Genomic DNA, 20,472 nt, shown 5'->3' on the forward strand with positions numbered 1-20,472 from the left:
AATTGAGTTTGACACCCCTGCTCTAAGGTGTTATTGTCAGATAAATGCACAGCTAAAGTAGTTCCGGCAGGTTTAGAGCAAATCACATCCCCGTATCACTCCACTGAATGATTTGAGTTATTTCACAGTCAAGAATCACATCAAAACACAACAGTAAAATAAATAATACAATTAACAATACAATTTATTTCCCAGTACTGGGTTGCAGCTGGAAGGGCATCCGCTATGTAAAACTAATGCTGGAATAGTTGGCGGTTCACTCCGCTGTGGCGACCCCTGATAAACAAGGGACTAAGTAGAAGGGAAATGAATGAATGTTTGTGAGTTTTGGGCTCTGACCTGCAGTGGTGGCGGCGTTTGGCGATCCAGAACTCACAGTCACAGTTAAAGCAGTGAGAAGCCATGTGATCCGGGACCCACCGAGTGACCTAAGACACACACACACACACTTGAGTTAAATCTGACAGTCAAACAGAAAGCAGAGAGATAACAGATGAAGATGTCTGACCTCTGTGTCTTTCCTCTCAACTCGATCCCAGCTGCCCTCACTGAAGCGATCCTCACTGCGACTGGACAGAGAGTCTGAATCCTCACTGCCGTCAGATTCGCGCAAACACGTCTAAGACACACACACACACACACACACACACACACACACACACACACACACACACACAAACACACACACACACGTACAGCTGTTATTAAAGTACATATGTAAACAATCAAAGCTAACCATACTGATTTTGTTAGCTCACATTGCTAGTTTAGGGCTATTTAAAATCCTACAAACACCCAGGCAGTAACAATATATATACACAAGCCCAAATCAGAAAAAGTTTGGACAGAATGGAAATTACTCAAATAAAAAAAGACAGTAGAGGTTTCTGAATTTTCTTTGATTCATATTTCACTGCAGACAATATGAACACACTGCAAAGACAAGTTGTGACAGGAGCAGTTTGGGGCAGCAATCAGGTAAATGGTGAAATAATGATGTAATGTGAAGCAGGTGATGTCAGCAGGTGATTATGGTTTAGTACAAACGCAGCATCCAAGAAAGGTCTAGTCGTTTAGGAGCAAAGATGGGCCGAGGATCGGCAGTTTGCCACCAAATACAGTAGAAAATAATTGAAATGTTTAAACACAGTGTTCCTCAGAGAAAGAGAGGAAGACATTCGGACATTTCACTTTCGGCGGTGCAGAACATCATTAAAAGATTGAAGGAATCTGGAGGAGTTTCAGTCTGTAGAGGACAAGAGTGCAAGCCTAAGCTGAACAACTGTGATCTCCAAGCCCTCAGGGGGCGCTGCATCAGGAATCCTCATTCATCTATAAGCCATACTCACCACATGGACTCAGGACTACTGCGACAAACCATTGTCAAGTGCCACAATACATAGTTACATCCACAAATGCCAGTGAAAACTGTACTGAGCCAAAAGGAAGCCCTATGTTAACAGTGTCCAGAAGTTGTGGGATGGGCCATCACACACTGGAAACGAGTACTGTGCTCAGATGATTCAGCATTTGAGGTGTTTTTTGGGAGAAATGGACGCTGTGTGCTCCGGCCAAATATGAAAAGGATCTTGCAGACCAGCAACAAGTCCAAAAGCCAGGGTCTGTCATGGTATGGGGTTGTGTCAGTGCTCTGGCAAAGGTAACTTGTTCTTCTGTGATGCTCCATTAATGCTGAAATGCACAGAGAGATGTTGGAGCACACTATGCTGCCTTCTTTTCCAGGGACGCTCGTGCATATTTCAACACGACAATGATAAACCACATTCTGCACACATTACAGAGTCCTGCTGCGGGGGAAGAGGATACAGGTAGAGGACTGGCCTGTCTGCAGTCCTGACCTGTCTCCAATAGAGAATGTGTGGTGCATTTTGAAGCTTAAACTGCGACAATGAAGACCACGTACTGTTGCCCACCTTAAGACTTGTTAGCAGGAGGAATGGGACAAACTGACACCTCAAACACTTCCTCACTTGGTGTCTTCAGTCCCTAAAAGTCTTTTAAGTGTTGTGAAACGGAACGGCAACATTACAAAGCGGTAAATGCTTTACTGACACAACTCTTTTTGAAGTGTGTTGCAAGATCCAACATTGCAACTGTGTTTTTCCGTACTGTCCCAGCCTTTTCTGATTAGGGATTGTATAATAATAACACTGCCCAGTCCTACACAGCTCCAATGAGAAATGTGTGTGTGTGTGTGTATAAACTTACAATATCGTCCTCGTAGTCCACATCGGGCTCCGAGGGCGGCGTGCAGAACTGTTTGCTCTCCAGTTTGAGCTGCAGCTGTCGAACCTGCCGCCTCAGGACCTCTACCTCCTGCTTATAGCTTGCCTCGATCTGCCTGAGCCGCTGCTGCACCGCGTCCAGAGCCACCGGCAGCCCATCGTCGTCCAGATATGCTGAAGACCCCGCAGACGGGCAGGAGTGGGACGGCAGGAGCTGGCGCAGAGACGGACCTAAAGAGGAAGAGCAGAGAGCGGCATAGCCAGAGCTCTTCACTGCTGAGAACCAGCCTGATTGAATGGGACTTCCAGGAGCACGCAGAGGGTCCCGATGGCAACACGGCCCACCACCAACACTGCTGCCAGCCTGTGATTATACATATGCAGATATTCAATATATCAATAATAGTAAACATGCACAATACTGTACTGTTGAAGTAAAACTCATTCGCCCTGCTGTCTGTTTAAACATTTTAGAAATCTTCTCAAGACTTATAAGAATAGTACAAATTAGCTTTTAGCACAGAATCTTGCCTCTGTACTTAGAGATTGTTTCTCAACTTTGGATTTGCACATTTACGAATTGTGTTTTGAATTTAAGAATTGGATTTACATACTTATGTAATTGTTCAACGAAATCTACGAATTGTGCGAATTTACGAATTTAAATTGTTTAAAATTTACAAATTGGATTTGTGTATTTACGAATAATGTTTTGTGATTTAATGAATTGCTTTGAATTTAGGAATTTAATTTGCGTATTTACGAATTGTATTTTGAATTTAGGAATTGGATTTGTGCCTTTACGAATTATAGTTTGAATTTGGGAATTGGATTTGCGCAGTTACAAATTTTATTTTAAATTTAGGAATTGGATTTGCCAACTTATGTAATTGTTCTATGAATCTATGAATTGTGCTTAGTGTATTTTTAAATAGTTTTGAATTTACAAATTGGATTTGTGTATTTATGAATCGTGTTTTGTGTATTAATGAATTGCTTTGAATTTAAGAATTGGATTTGCGAATTGGATTTTGAATTTACGAATTGTATTTTGAATTAAGGAATTGAATTTGCGCATTTACGAATTTTACTTTGAATTTAAGAATTGGATTTGTCAACATATGTAATTGTTCTACGAATTATGCTTTGTGTATTTACGAATCGTGTTTTGTGTATTAATGAATTGGATTGAATTTACGAACTGGATTTGTGTATTTACGAATCGTGTTTTGTGTGTTCATGAATTGGATTGAATTTACGAATTGGATTTGTGTATTTACAAATCGTGTTTCGTGTGTTCATGAATTGGATTGAATTTACGAATTGGATTTGTGTATTTACACATTGTGGTATGAATTTACGAATCATGCTTTGTGTATTAATGAAGTGTGTTTTGAATTTTTTACATTGTGTTGTATTTTTAAAAAGTTTTAAATTTGCGAATTGGATTTGCATATTTATACAATTGTTAATAGTAAGAATCTACGAATTGTGCTTTGTGTATTTTTAAATGGTTTTGAATTTACTTATTGGATTTGTGTATTTACGAATCATCCTTTGAATTTATGAATCGTGTTTTATGTATTTAAAACATTGTTTTGAATTTACGAATTGAATGTAAATTTAGGAATCGTGTTTTGAATTTATGAATCGTGCTATATAGTAATGAATTGTGTTTTGAATTTTACAAATTGTGCTTTGTGTATTTATAAATAGTTTGAATTAACACATTGGATTTGTGTATTTACGAATTGTGTTCTGAATTTACTAATTGAATTTTGTGAATGTGAATTGTGTATGAATTTTATTTTGTAAATGTATTACTTTTGAGACTGATCTGACTCCATAAATAATCTCAACCAGAAAATCTGAAACTATCATAAGCCTACCTGTGCACGCAGGAGTTTGTTAGCTAGCCGGCGTCCATGATAGCTCCCATGCTGAATAGCGCCCCCACAGGCGGACTGCACCATTCCCTGCACACTGTCCCACTGAGAGCCCAGTAGAGAGAGATCCGGCAGCGGACTGGTAGAAATCAGACGCCGTGCAGTTTTAGCGTACTCCACCGCATGAGGACGCTCTCTCAGCAAAACCAGCGCGCCGTTACGCACTTCATCCGGCTTTTTCACTTCAACACACACACTTTGCTCTGTGAGAGTCTCGACGGAGTCTGATGATGACTCTCTAGTGTTTTCTACATGTGCAAATCCATTACATAGAGAAGCCGTGGAAGTGATTTCTGCAGTTCTGACGTGCACGTCTGAAGGGGGGAGGGGACTGTGTGTGATCTGAGGCGGTGATTGGTTTGAAATCAAAGGAGGAGGGGCTTGTTCTATTGCTAATGGTCGGGGTATTGATGGGAGGGGCTGGGTTGTCAAACATGGCTCCACCCCCTGGTCATCCTCCAGCTGTTCAGATGGTAAACTCTGGTGATTCTCCAGCTCTTCTCTAAGGGCTCCGGCGTCTGGAGCCAGAATCAGGGGTGGGTTGGGCTCCAGCGAGGGCCGTCCCTCCGGGCAGTGCTTGTTCAGGTTGGGGTCACTGGAGGTACGGGTCAGGGTCACACCATTCTCACACGCAGACAGCAGGTTGTCCATCGAGCGTGTTTTTGGGAGCCTGAGGGAAAAGCAAGCAAGATTTGATATCAGTGATTGTTTGTAATGTGATCAGATCTCCACAAGAGGGCAGCATTTCAACACACAACCTGTCACTCCACAGACAATGGTTAAGACTTGTGTTTACTGAGAGATTTAAGAGAGATAAGTATTTACTAAAGTGATTTATTACCTTAAATACAGATTAGTTTTAAGCTCAAATATATTATAATCAGTAATTTGAGTTAATTGAATCTCTTTTAGCAAATAAAAGCATTAACCAATGTCTCTATAAAGGTTGAATGTTGAAATAAAATAAATAATAATAATAATAATTACAATATGAAGAGTTCAGATGGAAAACCTTGAAATGCCGTCTGCAATTTTCTCCTAAAATTAGCATTTTTTCAGCCTCCATATGTTCAGTTATTTCACTTTAAAGGCAATGAACAGAACTTATTTGTCACCATAAAAGTAAACCTGAGCAAGAGTTGAAGAAAAATTATAATTTTACAAGAAATTATCAAGCGGAATTTATGGATTTTTTGCATCTGAACAATATATATATATATATATATATATATATATATATATATATATATATATATATATATATAATTATTATTATATATAATTATTATTTTAAAGGAAAATATTTGTCATTTAAAGCAAACTGCTTTACGCAATTTATTCCTTTCTTAAAAAAAACTTTACAAATATCACCAGACGAAGTAAAACAATGGTATTTAAAAAAATTAGATGTTTTGATTAATAAATTAAAGATACGTAAGGCAGGGGTGGACTGAGACAAACATTCAGCCCTGGCACTGCAGCCATACCAGCCCACATTACCACACCGACACAGCCCCACCCACAGACACGCACATTCACTACTTATACTGGTGTACAGATGGTGAAATAATATAAGCAGTAGCATATTTAATAGATATTTAAACATTTAATGTATGTGACAAACAAAAACAACCCGTTTAAAACAAATTTATAAAAACTAAATAAAAAATAATTTCTGTAAAATAATAATGTGAATCTTGTAGAGTCCATGTGCTGTCTGTTTATGCAGTTTGCCTGCTATTACTTATTATAGGAGTAACCTGTGAATGTGCATCACACTTACACACCCACACAATCTGTCCATCTCTGACAATTAGCTGTTTGTTTGACATTCTTGCTGGATTTTGATTACGTCCACGTAACCTCTGATTGGGTCGCCCCTCTTGAAACCATTTGGCCATCGCCAATTTGACCAAATGCTTAACATTTACTATTATTATTATTAATTATTATTATTATTATCACTATTATACATCTTGCAGGAGATAAAAGCTGCCTGCATGCAAAAACTATCCATATTAAAAAAAAGAAGAAAAAAAAAAAAAAAAAAAAACTGACCGGCCCACATTTAAAAAATGGCCCGGCTCTTCTGGCGTTTGCCAGATGGCCAATCCGCCCCTGGCAGTAGGTGATCTGCCAAAACGCTAACCGCTTAGCATATTATCTTTGAACGGCAGGGAGGGACTGTTTCAAAGCTGCGCCTCCTGAAATCACGAACACATGCACTAAGACATGACGGCAGACAACCCACTAGTTCATGTCATTCGCCAGTTGGAAATGTAGTCAGTGTTTGGCCGGCGGCGTGCAGGAATTACACCTATTACTAAGCTATACTTACATGCTATTTCAGAGCGGATATTCAGAGTAGTGGTAAACAGTATAGGGAGCGCATCACAGACTGTCAGTGTTCAAAAATGAACCGATGGGATGTGGATATAAAAGCATCTTCAGCTCAGTAAAGCAGGCTAGGCGGAATAGTGGTATTTACTGATGTTTTGTTGTTAAACTAAATATAAATGTAAATGATCAATGCTGTAAAAGGACCTTATAAAACTAAAAATAGTCACATCAATCTTTCACCGGGAGATTTCAGTGGCTGAACAACACTTCTGTGCATATAACCCATTTGCAAAACAACCCAATCTACATCAGCTCTGGGTGACTTAAAGAGTTTTAAACCAGCACATGACCTGTCTAACAGAAATACATAAGCCATGGTGTCTTCATTCCTTCAGCGTGCAAAACTAACTCCAATATTGATTCAGGATTTTTAAAAGTTTTGATTCAGCATTTGAGTTTACCGTGACTGTCTCATGTGCACGTGTTCCATGCTGCTAAAAACACTATTAGGACACATATATATGTAACGAAATAAATATATAATATGTTAATAGCTCATTATTAAATCCTGCTTTAATGGGAGTGCAGTTCCTGCTAGTTTGCCGGTGGCGCTATTGCACACAGAGTATAGACTGCAGCAGAGTTAGGGAGAACTGCTGTGGGTGAGTCGGGTTTGTGTTAGCTCCACACTAAAAGATAAAAATATCATTTACATATATATTACATGTTGTTTTGCCAAAAAAAATGGAAGTAGAAGAACTGTTTGGAGAGACGGGTCATCAGAGTTGTGTTTATAAATGTGCTACAATGAAGGTTTTGTTTTCATTTCTTTGCTATGAGAGCGCAGCAGGACTCAAGTGTGGAATACAGTGCACATGACGTTTGTACAGAACAATTTTTACCCGAGAGCTTTTCTCATCTGGAAATGGTGAAATCTGTATTTGCCGCTCGTCTCCTTTTGATAAAGACCCGGCTCCAGTTGGTGTTGATTGTCCTGTCTCTACAGATTTGGTAATCAAAGATCAGTGGTCTTTGTTTGTTTATTCAGAGATAAAGTTAGTTCATATGGTCAGCAGTACTCTTTCAGTGTTTAAACATATCCTTAGTCAAAATGATTTTGTTACTCAGTTTACAGTATGTTAATATCACTACATTATTATAGACTGAAAGATCTGCTGTAAATGCTGCTCTCTGAGTGTAAACATGCAAACACCGCAATCAAACTATTACCGACATGTAGGATTTTCGCCGCATTTTGTGACAGGATAGTCTATACACACACGGCTTTCTGACGCTACCTACCGAGTGCATCTAAGTTACAGAGAAATGCAGAGAGTTTTTTTCTCCTGTTCACTGTGTGGTATCAAACACTCCATTAAAACTACACTCTTCCAGCAGTTCCTCATATGCATTATCTGGTTTGTCACAGGGGGCATGCATGAAATGTTCCTGAATGAAAGTGAAAGAGCCAAACTGCAGTTAAAGTCCACAAATGAATAATTTGGCAAATTATTTGATTACTGATGTTCATGTAAACACAGTCACTGTCTTTCTCCCCTACAACTGTGCTGAGGGGTTTCGTGGCCCTTCAAAAAATGTAAATCATGTTTATTTAAGGAAATACATATTAAAATACTATGACAACTATTGCAAATGGTTTTGTGAGGTTTTCTAAAACCCTTGTTACTGTATCCATAATTATTTATTACAAATAATGACTGAAGATGTCAATAAAACTGAATTATGAGCTGGAGAGAGTCCTGCAGTCTGTTTACTGGAATCTGCTTGTGGAGCTGGAGCAGCATCATAGATGGTTTTCAGGGAAGCTCTCTGGAAAGAGGCCAGATAAAGATTTAGGCTACGTCTCAATCAGCTCCCTATGAGGGCTGCACAATATATGATTTCAGCATCAATACTGCAATGGGGGAATCTGCAGAAGTCACATCACAGGATCTGCAATCTCGAGTTGGGATTATATTTAACACATGAATAGATTGCACAGTTTAACCCTTATTTAATAGTGTGAAAGATTTTGTTTATTATTATTTTGAGGCCTGTGGCCAAATTTTTAAGTAGATTTAAACCAATGACTGTAAAAAATATGGACGACGCGACAGCCCCTTTTCCCATTGAACGGGCAAAACGCCTGCTTGACGGGCACAAACTGTCGCAAAAGACTGCTGAAATTGGAGCCTTGACATGCGCAGAAGGACTGTCTGATGGAGCCAGAGGAGGAGCCGCGAAAATGAGCGGAGTCGAGCTTCCAATCAAACGCTTTATGTAAAATCAACCACGCCCCCCGAACTTCTCAGCATGCGTTTGTTGTCATATCAACACAGATGGATGTAATAACGTTAACAAATATGAGGGTTTTATATATTCAATCGCGCCAGCTTCGGGCCTTCGCGGCGTCGCGGGCTGATTCCGGCTCGCATGCGGCAGCGCCGGCTCGCTCGGCCGCCGCATCTGGCTCGATTGACTCGGGCTGGAATTGGGCAGTGAGTCCAGGCATCTGGAGTAGGTCCAGCAGAGGTAGTCAGTCTGAGCTCTGAGGGGTAAGTCTCCGGCAGGCGAGAATCTAGCCGGAACTGGCCCGAGTGTGTTTTGCTATCTGGGTGGTTAGGCGTGTATCAGCAAACTAATAAAGCCCGAAAAAAGCCCTGACCTTAGCGAATAAACAGTGTTCCACCAGGATCATGTGTGTCAGAAACCGTAGTTTACTGCTGAACTCATTTTATCATGGTAAAATAACACAGAAATCGAATAAGAACACTTCAGTCTCCTGCCGAAGCTCAGACGCGCTGCTTTGAGAAACTGTCAATCACAGCTGTCAATCACGATGACATGCCCAGCATTAAATTACTGCTAAAAACAAACTGTTTACAAAAATGAAGATCTGCACCTATTTCAGCACAATAACCAGTGCCTTAAACGACCAGAACTATCTTTCGGGACATTTTATTGCAAGTGTAATATTTTTTTTTATTTGGGCTCAAGTCTCCTTCATTAACACGGAGGAGGCGGGCTTTATGACTTATACTGCAGCCAACCCCCAGGGGGCGATCTAACGGCCGAGACCTTCACTCAAACGCAGGCTTGCGGCACACTTGATTTAAACCCCTTTGAACCAATTAAATAACCAACCCTTGATTATTCCATTTCTGTACCACAATACTGTTCAACTCCAGCCAAAACTATAAAGCGCTGTTCATTTTACTCACACAGTGAAATGGTTTTGTGTGTGTGTGTGCTGACCTGTCGAGGGAGCGAGAGCTGAATTCTTCTCGGTCTCCAGCACCTGGGCTCAGGTAAACCTCCACGGCGTCTTCAGCTGCAGTGCAGGGCGATGATGAGGGCAGATACACTGCAGTCCACAGCTGAAGAGCACGAGTGTGACACACCGGCTGGAGGACCTACAAACACACACAATAATCAGTATATAACACACACCGGCTGGAAAACCTGCGCGCACGCACACAAAATACTTAACATTCCCTATATAACACACCGTCTGAAGGACCTACGTACACACACACGCGCGCGCGCGCACACACACACGCACAAAATACTTAACATTCCCTATATAACACACCGTCTGAAGGACCTACGTACACACACACGCGCGCGCGCGCACACACACACGCACAAAATACTTAACATTCCCTATATAACACACCGTCTGAAGGACCTGCACACACGCACACACGCGCACACACACACACACACACACACACACAAAATACTTAACATTCCCTATATAACACACCGTCTGAAGGACCTGCACACACACGCGCACACAAACACACACACACAAAATACTTAACATTGCCTATATAACACCAATCTGAAAGACCTGCGCGCACGCACACATGCACACAAACACACACACAAACAAACACACACACACACACACACACACACACAAAATACTTAACATTCCCTATATAACACACCGTCTGAAGGACCTGCACACACACACAACATTCAGTATATAATACACAGCTGCTGGATGACCTGCAGACACACACACACAATACTCAACACTCAGTATATATAATAACACACATCAGCTGGAGAACATGCACGCACACACACACGCACACACTCAGTCCTTTTCCCACCACTTATGTTTAATCACAGAGAAGCTGTGAAGATTTGTTTGCCCCATGAGAATCAATTACAATCTGAATAGGGCAAGTGTGTGTGTGTGTGTGTGTGTGTGTGTGAGAGTGTGTGTGAGAGAGAGTGTGCTCTCACCATGTCATGACAGGGAATATAGAGGAAGTTCTGGAAGTTCTTGTTTCCAGTGCGCAGAAGAGACCAGATAGAGCAGGTCCTCTTGTAGACGTTACGGGTCTCGCGCTCTTTACCGTTATTACACAGAAACGTGCCGTACAGACACGAGTATGTGTGCTGGACCAGCTTCACCTGTACACACACATACACAATACACACTTTGATAATCAGTGCACAACCACAGTTTTTCACAGTATTTCCTATATTAATTTTTCTTCTAGAGAAAGTCTTATTTGTTTTATTTTGGCTAGAATAAATGCAGTTTTAATTGTTTTAAACCCATTTTAAGCTCAATATTAGTAGCCCCCTTCAGCAATATTAGTTTTCGATTGTCTCCAGAATAAACCACTGTTATACAATGACTTGCCTAATTACCCTAACTTTACCCTAATTACCCTAGTGAAGCCTTTACATGTCACTTAAAGCTGAATAATAGTGTCTTGAAGAATATCTAGTCTAATATTATTTACTGTCATATTTCTATCACTGTCATCATGGAAAAAAGAAAAGAAATCAGTTATTAGAAATGAGTTATTAAATCAATTATGTGGAGAAATTTTAGAAAATCTCTATCAAACAAAAAATGGGGTAATATATATATAAGGGGGGGGGGGGGGGTAATAATTCACACTTCAACTATAAAAAAATAAAATAAATAAATAAATAAATAAATAAATAAATATATATATATATATATATATATATATATATATATATATATATATATATATATATATATATATATATATATATATATATATATAAATTGAGTTTCTTAATTTTTAATTAGAATAAATTAATCTGAGATCACTGCCATAATCACTAAATGCACTACAGAAAGTTCTCACGCACACATTTAAAATATATATTAATATGAATTTTTAAAACTGAAGACTATATTGTTTCACCACAGTAGTCACATCTCAGGATTCTTAATGTCAAGTAGGGAGTATAGGCACTACAGTTTAAAATGCATGTAATTTGTGAATCAATTGCAAAGTTTACCCAATGTGAAGTTTGCTTAGTTATTTATTCATTTATTTATTTATTTAATGTTTTAATGCCAGAAGCATTGGCTATATTCATGGCAACACTTGTACTAAATATTCAATTTATAATTTACAATCATAACAGTGTAAATATACAAAAATATACAAACAACAACAACAACACTGATTAAAAAAAGTCATAAAAGTTCTTTTAGTTACAGTAAAATTCCTCCAGAGGACACATTTATAGGCCCCGTTTACACTAATGCATTTTTGTTTTAAAAACGCATAAGTTTTGCTAGGGTTACGCCATCAGTCCACACTACGCCGGCGTTTTCGAGCGCCGAAAACAAAGCGTTCTGAAAATGATGGAGAGGCCGTTTTTATTCTAAAACGCTGCCGGAGGCGGGGCTGCCGAGATTCGCTACCTGATTGGGGCTTTTGTGTCATTGCGTATCCTTCTCTTATTCGTCAAGCCTCTATCACATGACTATAACACATGGCTTTAACGCTACCGCAAGACAGCAGACCAGCCTTCACTGTAAACAACAACATGGACACAGAAATGGGAGCGTTGTTTGCTCTATTGTCTGTTTTAGGCGCCATTGTGCAGTTATTCATTTGATACGTTTAGTAACAACTCGACCTCGTCGTCTGTCCACAAAAATACCTCTCTTGCTTTCTTTGCCATCGCGTTCATTGTTCAACCGGCGTTTGTTGACTAACAATAACCAAATGCCGAGCGAGACGCATGCTTCCTGTTTATACTAGAACGCGCATGCCCAGAGTGCCGAATGGTCACGGGATATACGTTTTTGGTTGCGTAGTGTGGACGGAGAGATGTTCAGAAACGCTAGGTGAAACACTAGTGTGGACGCGGATGGTTTTTGATCTAAAACACCATTTTAAAACTAAAACGCACTAGTGTAAACGGGGCCTAAGACATGTCCCTTCAAATATATAAAAAAATAGAAAAGGTGTGAACCTACACTGGTCTCACGGTTCGGTTACATGCCATCAATTCGGTTCAATTCGATATCTCAGTGCATCGACGATGCTTTCCATACACAGTTTTTATATTTAAAATATATATTTATATTTTTTATTTGATGGGCTATTGCAAGCTGTCTGTATAAACACACATACACATAGACACACAGCAACAAGCAAGCGACACACAGCATCACACTCTCTCTCATTCACACGCAAACACACACACGCATGTTTGCTCGCTCGGGAGCGATATTGTTAAACCGCCCGCTCCCGTTTAAATTACACTAGAGTTACGGACCACTCCCGTGCTTTATTCGGAAATTTATTCCCGCGCCGCAAGAAATCTGGTCGGGTCCCGCTGCAGACCTATAGGCAGAAGTTTCCCTGTAACAGCCGAGAGGAGAGGAAAAGTCACAGCAGCAGATCAAATGTCCACAGTGAGCGAGTGAGAGAGAGAAATAAAATAATAGTTTTATTTATTAATAAATTTTTTAAGAAATAATTTTAAACTTTTTATTATTATTATTGCTATATTTATCAAATGTATTGTTTTTTTATCAATATATTTTATCTGTATTATTATTATTTTTTCAATGGTTTTAATTAGAGGTGTGAACCTATACTGGTCTCACGGTTCGGTTACGATTATCATGCCATCGATTCGGTTCAATTCGATATCTCGGTGCATTGACAATGCTTTCCATATATAGTGTTATATTTTAGGGGGGGAGGCTATAACAAGCTGTATAAACACACAGACACACAGCACCACACTGTCTCTCATTCAAACACATTCACAAACATAGACAGCACCAAACAAACACACACACACACACACACACACACACACACACACACACACACACACACAAACAAACAAACAAACACACTTAAGCCCTTGCAACAGGAGAGCTCGAGCTGAGCGGAGCAGAAAAACGAAAAAAATTAGCACTTTTCCAATGGTCCCTTACAGAGAGCTCCTCTCAGCGCGAGCTCTGCCGGCTAAAGTAAACGCAGACTACGAGGGCTTAAACGGAGCAGTGCTCGTAATGTCGAGCGAAAAAAAGAAAGACAGCTGTGAAACATAACCAGCTTTGTCTTTCTGTAGGAAACACACTTCAGATCTTTTTAGGGTAAGAGGTTTTTGAATTATTGCCGTCTATAACTGAAAGTGTGTCAGGAAAATCAAAAAACAAAACCAACTGAACTGCGCTCATTTCTGGCGCCCCACTGGATATACAGCTCTCTTAGAATTTGCCTATGGTGCCTATGCCACGGGCCGGCCCTGAGTTGGCTGAGTGTTGTAAATAACGGCGCTCACCTCCCTCGCAACAGAGCGCGTAGGAGATAAATGACGTCAGTATATAATAACCGGTTATGATTATTACTGAATCGATACCGAATTGTCCGCGTCTGCATCGCGGTGCACTGAAGAAACAATTAATTTTGACACCCCTAGTTTTAATATATTTCATATTTGAAGTGCTTTGGCAATACTGTCCTGAATGTCATGCCAATAAAGCAACTTGAACTCAAAATAGAGTTTACTTTCATTTTCTCAGTAGCAGTAAAATAGGAACTTCTGCTGTAAGTGTCAGTGAAAGACGGATTCTGCAAACACACACACAGTAAAATTGTGTTTTCTTAGTTTCTGTGTTAAGTAGTTGGAGCGTTTCAAATCCCGCTCGCCTCCCTCGCTATTATTATTGAACCGATACCTGCATCACGGTGCACCGAAGAAACAATTAATTTGGACACCCCTATAAAATAGCAGTGTTGTGTTCATATTTTTGTTTACATTTATTTATCTAGCACCGTAGTCCTGCGAAACATGACATGTCCTTCCACTGTATGTCCACACATGCAGCAGAATCACAATAAAGCAAAACTTGACTCATAATATCACCATTTCTGGAGTTAAAAGCAGAGTTATAGCAGGAATCGGTGTATTTAACGCACCAGAAAGGCCTCGTTGAACTCGAAGAGGCAGGGGAACTGCTTGAGGAGCTGATGAACACAGTCCAGCCACTGCAGAAACACCGGACACTGCTCACTCACATCATCCCCGTTCTCCTGATGACCACAGCGGTCCGCAAACTTATGACCAAAATCCAGCCACTCCGTCTCCACCAGCACCTGAAAACCCTAAACACGCACACACACACACACACACATAGATCACAAAGCTGTCAAATACTGTCATTTTCTTTTTCAGATATTTCCCAATGACGTTTAACAGATTGAGGAATTTTTCACAGTATTTGCTGTAATACTTTTTCTGCTGGAGAAAGTCCTATTTGTTTTAATTCAGCTAGAATAAAAACAGTTTTTAATTTTTTAACATAAAAATTAAGGTCAATATTGTAATTCCCCTTAAGCTATGTTTGTTTTTCGAAGGTCTATAACACAGGTGTCAAACTCAGTTCCAAAAGGGCCGCAGCTCTGCACAGTTTAGTTCCAACCCTAATTAAACACACCTGATCAAACTAATTGAGTCCTTCAGGCTTGTTTGAAAGCTACAGGTAAGTGTGTTGGAGCAGGGTTGGAACTAAACTGTGCAGGGCTTCGGCCCTCCAGGAATTGAGTTTGACACCCCTGGTCCATAACAAAATAAATATAAACGTCAACTTTATTTTCATGCATTTCCTCGAAATCAGATGAGTTTATTTTTACCTCTATGGTTCTGTAGAAGGGGTCCAGAAGGATCTTAGCGAGGGCCACAATCTGAGGTGTTCTGTCCCATCCGTCTGAACAGTGGACCAGCACAGGCCGGCCGTCCCGCTCCAGCGCCGAGCACACCAGACTGGCAGCTTTCAGCATGACAGACAGATGCTGCAGCCAGCGGGTGCTCTCCAGAGCCGACAGCCAACTGGAAGAAAAACACATATTAGATACAGTTAAAGTCAGAATTATTCACCCCCCTTTCATTTTTATTTTTATTTTTTAAATATTTTCTAAATGATGTGTAACAGAGCAGGGAAATGTTCACAGTATGTCTGATAATATTTTGTCTTCTGGAGAAAGTCTTATTTGTTTTATTTCGGCTAGAATAAATACAGTTTTAATTTTTTAAACCATTTTAAGGTCAATATTATTAGCCCCTTTCAGCAATTTTTTTTCGACTGTCTACAGAACAAACCATCGTTATACAGTAACTTGCCTAATTACCCCAACTTTACCCTAATTAACCTAGTTAAGCCTTTAAAGGGCCATGAAACCCCCTCGTTTCAGCAGGGTGTTTTCACACCTCTACTTTCGAAAAAGTCAGAAAAGTGGGCGTGTCCAGCTCTGTTTAGGGGGGAGTGTCGGAGGAACTAAAGTGGGATGGTGTGGGAGTGTCTATTTGTGCACGCGCGAGTTTCAGAGTCAAAATACACACCCACACAGACAGGAGAAAGCGATGGTGTTTAACCTACATGGACATCTGTAGTCGAATTATTTGCTGAATTAATAAATGTTGGACTTTAACTGCAGTTTGGCTCTTTCATTCAGGGAATTCAGTCATGCCCCTCGCGACAAACGAGATATTTGATTCGAGGAACTGCTCTAAGCGTGTATTTTTCATGCAGTGTTTGATACCGCACGGCGAATTGAGAGAAAAAAAAAACTCCGCATTTCCCGGAAACTTAGATGCACACGGCAGGTAGTGTCAGAAAGCCGCGTGTGTTATTCCGGTCACAAAATGCGGTGCTAACATTTCTGCACTCAGTGCTATAGTTAACTTAATTCGATATGAACAAACTGAATAAACAAAGAGCACTGGTCGCTCACTTACCAAATCTGTAGAGACAGAACAATCACCAGCAACTAGAGCCGCGTCTTTATGGAGAGAATACTACAAGCAAATCCAGATTTCAGCGTTTGCAGATGAGAACAGCTCTCAGGTAAACAATAATCCTCCTTAGACACGTAAGTTATTGTTGTCGAGCGTCGCGTACACTGTTAATCCACACGTGATCCAGATAAGCTCTCACAGAGAGAAAATGAAAACGAAACTTATCGGCAGCAAACTATAAAAGCAACACTTCACGCTTGTTTTGCCAACACAACGTGGCGTCTTTGTGGTGTAAACACGGTGACACAAATGAATATTAATGAAGTTGCACAATAGAGCGCGCTGATTGGTTTGAACCAAGCCTTACTCATGCATTAATGCAGCACACTGTAAGACGTAATAAGACTCACTCTGGCACAGACGCCCAGTCTGCACGCTGGAATACACGCTATTATGTCATGACCGTGACGCAGCTTCAAAAATTCGTTTCAAACAGGAAGTACGAATTTGCTTGAAATAACACAAAAACAACCAATTTACACTTTTTAGTGAAATATAGGTGTCCTAATAGTGTTTTTAGCTGTGTGGGACACATATACCACTGTCAAAAGCTCAACACATGTGTTTTGGTGTTTCGTGACCCTTTAAATGTCACTTTAAGCTGTATAGAAGTGTCTTGAAGAATATCTAGTCTAATATTATTTACTGTCATCATGGCAAAGATAAAATAAATCAGTTATTAGAGATGAGTTATTAAAACTGTATCCAGCTCTGTGAGCTCATAAACTCCTCCAGAAACTGAACCTGGCTGATGGAGGTTTTCAGCGATGCTTCTGACTGAGCCAAGCCCAGTTTGATGAACTTCTTGTCGATGTCTGCTGGGGGATTTCCCCTGGGACACCGACAATAGGCGATACATCACAATCACGCCCCCACAAGAGCAAGCTCCTGATTGGTTAACGCGGCGCGAATGTCCGCTGAAGCTCAGATTTTCGAACGCGAGTGATTCGCGCGAAACGCGCAAAACGCTCAATTCGCGCCACCACATTCGCACCATACGCACTGCGCAAGTCTCGTTATTCGCGCCGCGCCATTCGCGCATATCGCGCCGCAGGATGTCTATTTGTGCGTTTGCATTGACTTAACATGTAAATCACTCGCGCTTGACGCGCCTTCCGCATCTGGTGTGAACGCAGCATAATAATTCAGGGGGGCTTATAATTCTGACTTTAACTCCTATATTAACATAATGCATTTTGATTTTTGCTGCAATTTTCTTATGGACATTTTCTCAATGCATTATTTCAATGTTTATTTGGTGGTTTTTAGACTTGCATGATAAAGCAAGCATGATAAATGATGAAGGATTGGCACTCACTTTCCAGGATCTGGGATCTGACTGCAGACGGCTCTGAGCGACTGAAAGCTGTTCCTGATGGAGTGGATGTTGGCCATGCCCATGAACATCACCTCACAGTTGGGATAATACTCTGCAAACACACACACCAGAAGACTTCAGCACACACACACACACTGAAGTCCAGCATACTCATCTGGGGCTGTACTCACTAAACATTTTAAACTATAGAAGACATCAAAACTAACCATATCGATGTTGTTAGCTCACATTGCTAGTTTACTGCTGAACAATTCATCTGTGGATGTCATTTAGGAAACAAATAAACTTGTTGGTTGCCCTTGGTTGTGCCCTAAAAGTGAAATCTGAAAACGCACTTTAAGACATTTTAAGACCCCACGGACACCCTGGGTATTAAGAAGCACCAAATGTTTATTTGGTGCCCCGATGTAGTGTTGTCCAGCACTGACCTTCACACTCGCAGCCGCCTCCTTTGGCGCGGTTGGCCACGGCTGCAGTATAGGAGCGAGCGTCCAGAATAAGCAGCTTCTGTGCGGCGGCGCTGGAGTCTGGAGCAGGACATCCCGTCAGAGACGAGTCTGATGAGGACAGAGAGAACACACGCTTACACACAAACACTAGCACACTGCATACTCCATTGTATACACTGCATACTGCCTTACATACACTGCATACTACACTAAATGCAGCATACTACACTACAAACACTGCATACTGCACTGCATTACACACACTGAACTACTTTACAAACACTACATTCTCCATACTACATTACAAACACTGCATACTACACTACATAAACTACATACAATACACCGCATGCTGCATTATATATACTACATGCTGCATTGCATACTTCATTATATACTGCCTTACATACACTGCATACACTTCATACCACACTACATGCTTCATACTACACTACAAACACTGCATACTGCACTACAAACTACATTACACACACTGAACTACTTTACAAACACTACATTCTCCATACTACATTACAAACACTGCATACTACACTACATAAACTACATACAATACACCGCATGCTGCATTATATATACTACATACTGCATTGCATACTTCTTTATATACTGCCTTACATACACTGCATACACTTTATACTACACTACATGCTTCATACTACACTACAAACACTGCATACTGCACTACAAACTACATTACACACACTGAACTACTTTACAAACACTACATTCTCCATACTGCGTTACAAACACTGCATACTACACTACATAAACTACATACAATACACCGCATGCTGCATTATATATACTACATACTGCATTGCATACTTCCTTATATACTGCAATAAATATGCTTTATACTACACTACATATGCTTCATAGTACTTTAAATATGCTTCATACTACACTACATACTGCATACTATACTACATACACTGTATAGTGCACTACATTACATACACAGTACTACTCAACAAACAGTACAGACTCCATACTACATTACAAACACTGCATACTGCACTACATACACTGTACTACAATACAAACAGTACATTCTCCATACTACATTACAAACACAGCATACTGCACTACATTACATACACTGTACTACTATACAAACAGTACATTCTCCATACTACATTACACACTGCATTCTACACTACATACTGCATGCTACACAACCTACATACTACACTACTTAAACTACATACTAGACACTAGACACCGCATGCTGCATTACATACACTACACACTGCATTACATACACTGCATACACTTCATACTACACTACATGCTTCATACTACACTACATTCTGCATACTATATGTACACTATAAACAGCACTATATTACATACACTGTACTACTTTACAAACACTACATTCTCCATACTACACTAAATACAGCATTTTACACTACACAGACTAAATACCACACACTGCATGCAGCATTACACACTACATACTGCATTGCAAACAATGCATACTTATAAACTGCATTACATACACTTCATACTACACAACATGCTTCATACTACACTGCATACTGCATACTACACTAAATTCCCTAAATACATTAAATATGCTTCATACTACATTAAATATGCCTCATACTACACTTTATATGCTTCATACTACATTAAATATGCCTCATACTAAACTTTAAATGCTTCATACTACATTAAATATGCCTCATACTACACTTTATATGCTTCATACTACATTAAATATGCCTCATACTAAACTTTAAATGCTTCATACTACATTAAATATGCCTCATACTACACTTTATATGCTTCATACTACATTAAATATGCCTCATACTACACTTTATATGCTTCATACTACATTCAATATGCCTCATACTACACTTTATATGCTTCATACTACATTCAATATGCCTCATACTACACTTTATATGCTTCATACTACATTAAATATGCCTCATACTACACTTTATATGCTTCATACTACATTCAATATGCCTCATACTACACTTTATATGCTTCATACTACATTCAAT

At 39.9% G+C, this 20,472-nt stretch overlaps 1 protein-coding gene across 6 annotated transcripts in view; it reads right to left on the reverse strand.

Moving 5' to 3' along the window:
• mtmr4 (myotubularin related protein 4) overlaps positions 1-20,472 on the reverse strand; it is a 144,012-nt gene that overhangs the window by 6,209 nt on the left and 117,331 nt on the right. For all 6 annotated transcript variants that reach the window (XM_009301130.5, XM_073951775.1, XM_073951777.1 and 3 more), the window contains 10 exons: positions 18,413-18,541; positions 17,964-18,075; positions 15,484-15,679; positions 14,770-14,955; positions 10,790-10,960; positions 9,788-9,945; positions 4,136-4,862; positions 2,230-2,610; positions 509-619; positions 340-428 (listed from right to left, as the gene is read on the reverse strand). In XM_009301130.5, coding sequence (XP_009299405.1) covers positions 340-428; positions 509-619; positions 2,230-2,610; positions 4,136-4,862; positions 9,788-9,945; positions 10,790-10,960; positions 14,770-14,955; positions 15,484-15,679; positions 17,964-18,075; positions 18,413-18,541 — 2,260 coding nt within the window. The remainder of the gene's footprint in view (positions 1-339; positions 429-508; positions 620-2,229; positions 2,611-4,135; positions 4,863-9,787; positions 9,946-10,789; positions 10,961-14,769; positions 14,956-15,483; positions 15,680-17,963; positions 18,076-18,412; positions 18,542-20,472) is intronic.

This window comes from Danio rerio, chromosome 5 (assembly GCF_049306965.1).
Source record: "Danio rerio strain Tuebingen ecotype United States chromosome 5, GRCz12tu, whole genome shotgun sequence".
NCBI lineage: Eukaryota > Metazoa > Chordata > Actinopteri > Cypriniformes > Danionidae > Danio > Danio rerio.